At 29.0% G+C, this 6766-nt stretch overlaps 1 protein-coding gene across 1 annotated transcript; it reads left to right on the top strand.

The window, feature by feature from the left end:
• Window positions 1-5713: 5713 nt before the first annotated feature.
• LOC131624323 (class I heat shock protein-like) lies at window positions 5714-6347 on the top strand. Its single transcript, XM_058895270.1, has one exon. It carries the CDS (start codon window positions 5812-5814, stop codon window positions 6232-6234), a length of 423 nt encoding a protein of 140 aa, XP_058751253.1. The 5' UTR covers window positions 5714-5811; the 3' UTR covers window positions 6235-6347.
• Window positions 6348-6766: the final 419 nt, after the last annotated feature.

The raw sequence follows: 6766 nt of genomic DNA on the forward strand, positions 1-6766 counted from the left end.
TAAGAAATAGTCACGTTGTATGTGAGAATCAAATTTCTTTTACTCGATCTCTTTAATTTTATGATTGTACTTTCAATCTCATATCCAATGGATAATTCAAAGTCAACTCGCTCCTGAAACGTCACGAACGATCACCTCCGATCAACCAATGAGACCCTTGAAGACAAAACTTCAACAATTCTGTTTCCAAAGAGCAAAGATTGTTGCCTACAACAAGATCTACAAACTTAAACAATAATTCCTCAACTTTCACTCCAAGGGACTCACTCCATCATGCTTTTAATATTTAGTTCCTCTTCTCCGTGTCTCGCTTCCTCCACTAGAAACTCATCTTTCTCCACTTCAAATTTAGGCTCATTCACCGGTATATCTTTTCCAACACTCCTAAGCCTTGTTCGGTGCACTAAACACAAATGAGTTTATGTTATTTTCAATCTATTGCAACAACAAACTGCGAGGCTCGACTGTTTAGAAGAAAACTAAAAAAAGAATCCAACTGAGCTTGCAACACAAATAAATATCTTGCAAAGCGGCCTATCTCAATCAATGATCTCTCTTGTTGATATCGGTTCATAGTCGTCAAGAGATCAAGATCTACCAGAGAGTCCTTACCCTCTTCCCTGTGACAATTCTTCTCCATCACATGACTTTAACCGCGGGGGTAGATGCCACATGCTAGCCACCATCCAAAGAGAGCCCGGCCTCCTCGCCTTCTACAAAGGAAGCACGAGAAAAACTCTTCTAAACGGTTCATTACTCGTCGTCAACAAAACCTATTCACAAAACAAATCACTAAATGAATCATCCCTAAGTCTTTGGAAAATCCCCTAAAGTTTGAGACTTATGATGGTAGCAGAGACCTCGAGAAACATGTAGAGCATGTGAACACTATTATAGATAACCATTAGACCAAGAGAGAAGTGAAATGATTTTTTTTGTTTGTTTTGTTTTCACATTAAAGGGAGATGTTGTAACTTGGTTCAAGGTTCTAGAAGACAACTCCATCAAATCTTGGAGAATACTATGAAAATAATTCACATCATATTTCATCTCTTGAAAAATTTTACAGAAGACAATGGTAGTAATGTGTTCCGTTATGCAGAGAAAAAATGAAACCTTTTGAGAGTACGTCAACAAGTTCACCAAGGACGTCGCGGAGGTAAAAGAAGCCAATGAAAAATTGAAGTGTTGGATCTTTGAGAAAGACTTCAGGTGTTATTGCATGTGTAGGGAGAAGTTGAGGTTGGAAAAGTCGTATAGAATGAGAAAACTAATCGTTCAGGCTTATACATACATCAATTCCAAAGAGAAGTTACTAACCAAAGAAATTGAGAAGAACAAGATGATTGGTCAACCTGAAGACAACAAGCGTTGTGATGACAAGGACTAGGAGAGAAACAAGAAATCCTAATCTCAGATCTCATAATACATTCCCTTAAACACATATAGAGAAAGAATTTTTCAAGAGTGTGCCACTAAAGAGTTTAAAGAATTCGGGATAAAATACATGTAAGTCATAAAATAGTCTCCACAAGTTAACAAAACAAAATAATGCAGGTTCCATGAGTTTTATACCACGAGATTGATAAGTGCATCCATCTCAAGGATGGAATTGAAGTTTTATTCAAGAAGGGAAAGCTTGGTAGCACTACTATGGAAAACCCCTTTCACAATGGTTGGAAAAGGGGCACCATCACGCGGGTCATATCGTTGTTAAGTAGGGTGTGATTGTAAGTTCGATGTTTCTATCATGGTCTGGAAACCGTTATTGAAAGGTAGGACGCACGCCACTTATCAAAACGGTTATTTTTATAAACCGTTGTGATACTTACAATTAGGTATTGGGTTCGAAACTCATCAGCACAAATTATGTAAATCATAAATGACCTTTGATCACAGTTACAATATATAACCCTTGTGAAAAGTGCCCAGAGTTTATTATGTAATATGTAGATTGCTTGTTTTCCATACACCTCACTAAAGACATACAAGCTTTCAAATTGATGAAGAAGTCTATAATCTGAAAATTAAGCTATTCTTGAAAAACCAACTTCAACAAACCATTGTTTTTTCTGATTACATGCATCTCATCGTGCATTTCATGCTCTTTTACATATATATTGTGGTTTGTTGGTCTAACTCCTTAGATACTGCTGAAGTGGTAAAACGGCAAGCAACAAAAGTTTTGGAAATATTTATCCGAGAAATTATCGTCTCCACAGGGACTAGTGCATTGAAATTCCGTTCAACAGTTTCTAAAGTTATGAGTTTGGATTGAATTGTTTAAAGCATAAAAACAAAAAAGTAAATATCAACACAAGAAGAATTCATTCTTCAGAGAGAATAGACTTAATAGGCGTGCATATAATCTACTTCTTACAAATTTAAACTTATCGACCAGTTATACTTAACCTACAATACTCATCAATATCAACTAGCATCGCTCACACCCTAAGTCATTTCTAACTCAAAAATACCTAACCCATAACCTAAAAATGATATTTTCCCCTTTTAACGTATTTCAGTCCTGCTAGATTCACCGGGCGGGCCTGGTTTTGCCGAGCGAACTACACCAATAGAAACAGTAGAAAATTCTGCACTGTTTCGGCCATAACTTTAACTCTGATTTGCTTAGGGTTCAAAGTGTTGGAAAGATTATTCAATGTTATTTCTAACAATGCCAAAATATCAACCAAATTGATGATTTTTTATTCTTTGGTTTTGAGCCTTATTCGTTGATGAGTTGGTTCCGTTGCTCAAAATCGCGCATTTGAAGCGGTGTCTTCGACACTTTATTGGTCATGCTCCAAATACGCATCAATACCTACAAAATAAATAGAAAACTATCAAACGATACATAAATACACAAAAGACTCGATTAAATATAATTTATACATAATTACAGAAAAAGCGGGGAATTATTCAAGGATATTAACAAACAAGAGTCGAAAAGTGCCACAAACTAACAACCTCAAAACACGACTTTTTGGCACCTAACAAATACATCATTATCTTCGATTATAGTTAAATTTCCACCATCATCACTTATCATCGTAGTATTTATAATTGTAATTTTTACGATCATTAGTGCTGATGATGAGGCAGATTATCTAATAAATTATATTTAATGAAATTTAACTATAATCAAAGACAACGATGCATCTGAGGAGGCAAATCATTATACCATAATCTATATGTAAAAGAACATCAAATAAACGATGAGACGCATGAAATTCAGAAACAATGATTGATATAAGTTGGTTTTCAAATACAATTTAATTTTCACATTATAATATCTATGTCAATTTAAATGAATGTATTTTAAGTGATGGTTAGTTAAATAAACAATCTACATAAAATATAATAAACTCAAACAACATCATACAACAGAACCATGTATTATAAATTTATGAGCAATGAAAAAGAAATATTATAAATTTCTAGGACACACCTTTTATTGGAACTAATCGTGGAACATGAATTAATTTCTAGGACACACCTTACACAGTAGCTTCATACTTCTTATATTTATTCTCATTGTATCTCAAACTAGATGAAGTTTGATGTCTCTGTTGTTTCTTCAACATGTGAAAACGCAAACTTATGTGTCAACAAAGTATGAAAAACATCTTGTTTGTGAAGCTATGAAGAAGAAGTACAAGGTGGATGAATTTTCAATCATAGCTTCATGCTTCTTGTACTTTTATTCCTTAGCTACACAAACAATATGTACCATAGCCAAAGTATGTTCTTTGTTAAGGTAGTGAAGACGAATCTGAAAAATGAGAACAATTAATCAACAAAAATAACATGCTATAAACGAGATAATGGGGAACTATCTAACAACAAGATGTAATAAGAAGAATACCTTAACTTATATATGAAGCACAAAATTCACGGCTAATGGCGAAGAAGAAGAGAAAAAATTGGTGCTAGGGTTTCATTTTGAAGGAAACGGCTCTACTGCCAATAAGTGAGAGTTAATTCGCTTATATATGAGTAAATTATTTCACAAAGATTATCTACCAACCGTATTCATAAGTATTTATTTAATATAAATATATCACAATGGTGGAACGTACCAACCATAATCATATCCCTTAAAGTTTTTATATAAAAATAAATAAAATAGAAAAAGGCGTGCCTTAACATTAAAGGAATAATATATATATATATATATATATATATATATATATATATATATATATATATATATATATATATATATATATATATATATATATATATATATATATATATATATATATATATATATATATATATATATATATATATATATATATCATATGAGAATGCCTTCTTTATATGAGAATGTGAGAATGAATCAGAACCATTGGATTTTAAAATAAATGGTGGAGATTATGTGTGAATCATTTTTTATCTCTCTTCAATCTTTTAATTTACAACCATAATTCTATCAGCCACAAATATTTTTTGGGTTAGTATATTATTATTTTTAAATCTTGGATCGTATTATAATACATATTTATATATTACTTATTAAATATATTATGTATAAAATTATTTTCAACCAATTTTTATTATTTTCAAAAGCCAATAAATTAAATATTTTATTTTTAAAATATAATGTGAGTTAGTTTTTATCAAGATTATATAAATTACATTTTATATAAAAATGAATACAGAAAAAGAAATAAGTACATTAATTTCAATGAAATGAAATTTAATAATTTTCTTACTTGAGTTGATATATATATATATATATATATATATATATATATATATATATATATATATATATATATATATATATATATATATATATATATATATATATATATATATATATATATATATATATATATATATATATTATTTTAAAAACATATATTTTAACACACCATACTGCTGTGAACAACTAAGACTATTAACAATGATTTTTAAATTTAACATTCTACTTTTTCACTTTTTATACTCCACATCATCATCTCTCTCTTCCATCTAATAATTCAACACTTATTCAATTTTTACTTACTACAATAATTTTGTTTAATAAAATTCAACACCCTACCCCACCACTTTTATTTCATATTATTATTTTCTTTTATGTTTTTCATTTTTGAGATTATATATTAATAACAATTATCGATTGAAATTAAATTAAAATAATTAAGAGTTAAATAATTTATTTTAATTTTTTTTCTAATTTAATAACTTAGAGAGAAGAAAGTTGATTTTTTTCTGTGTCCAAATCTAATAAAACTAGTCTCTATTTATAGAAAAAAATGATGAATTTCGGTAAAAATAAAAAATAAAAAAAATAATTTACTATGAAATAATTGACCTCAAATAATTATAATAAAATAAAAATATAAAAAATTACTACAAGCAATAATATTTTACTAAGTGTTTTTTGTGGCCTCCACTCTCTCCGTATTCAACATGTTGAATATATTCAATATTAATTAATTCACCTCATTTTCAACACCCCATTTAACATTTTATTACACGTATTCAACTATTTAATAAATTATTCAACATATCCATTGTAAATGATTTAAAAAAACTAGTTTAGTAATATAAGAAAAACAATAAAAGGAGAGCACTAGAACAACCAAGAACATGTAAGAAGATACAAGAATTAACCTTACAAAAAGGAGCATAACAATAGAAGGTAGTAGAAACCCAAAGAAACTTCATGACCTTCACTTTGCACTCTTTATATAAACCTTCTTATCATCCAAATTATATCTCAATTCAATAATAATTTCTTCCAACAAATTCCTTAAAATAATTTGTGTGTTTAATTCAGCATAACAGCACATAACCATGTCACTCATTTCACAACTTCTTAGTGATGAAACCTATGACCCTTTCTTATCTATGATAAACAAATGTCCTATCCTAAGCACTCCAACAGATTGGAAAGAAACCATAGATTCACATGTTTTTATATCCGATCTTCCGGGATTAAAAAAAGAAGATGTTAAGATAGAAATTGATGAAGGAAAAGTGCTTCAAATTAATGGTGAAAGGAGCAATAATGTGGATGAAGATGATGAGAAGAATAATAACAAATGGCATCGTGTTGAACGTTGTCGTGGGAAGTTTCAAAGAAGATTTAAGCTCCCTCAAAATGCTAAGGTGGATCAAGTTAAGGCTAATATGGAAAATGGTGTTTTAGTTGTGACTATTGCTAAGGAGGAAGGGAAGAAAAGTGAAACTAAGGTGATTCAAATTGAGGGAAATTGAAAGAAAAAAAAAAATTGAGTTTTTTTATGATGTTGAGTTTGAGAATAATAAAAAAGTTTGTAATTGGGTAAAAGTTGGGTATTAAATAAAAGGGTCTTGTTGGGTTTCGTTAATTGGAGTGGTGTGTAATGTAACTTATAATAATGTTCATATGGTTATTGTAATTTGAGTTTGTTATGTACTATCTTTTATTATTTTTCTTAACTTTTTTTAGTAAGGTAAATTGTATTAAGAAAATGAGAAATTCATCAAACTTAATTTCTCATATAATTAATAAAAAATGATACTTATATATATTTAATTTATTTTTTAAATAATTTAAATTATTAATTTATTCTGAAATTATAAGATATGTTAAATTTAAAGAAATAGATAAATATCTTAAATTTAAAGAAATTGATAGTGTGTAAATTGTTTTTTTTTGTTTAATTATAAAAAATAAAAAATGATATTCACATTAAAAAATTATAAAAAACCGGCATTTAGTTGATTTTAATTCAAAGGTTTTTTAAATTCCCTCCCTTAGCATATT

This window comes from Vicia villosa, unplaced genomic scaffold (genome assembly GCF_029867415.1).
Source record: "Vicia villosa cultivar HV-30 ecotype Madison, WI unplaced genomic scaffold, Vvil1.0 ctg.000114F_1_1, whole genome shotgun sequence".
NCBI lineage: Eukaryota > Viridiplantae > Streptophyta > Magnoliopsida > Fabales > Fabaceae > Vicia > Vicia villosa.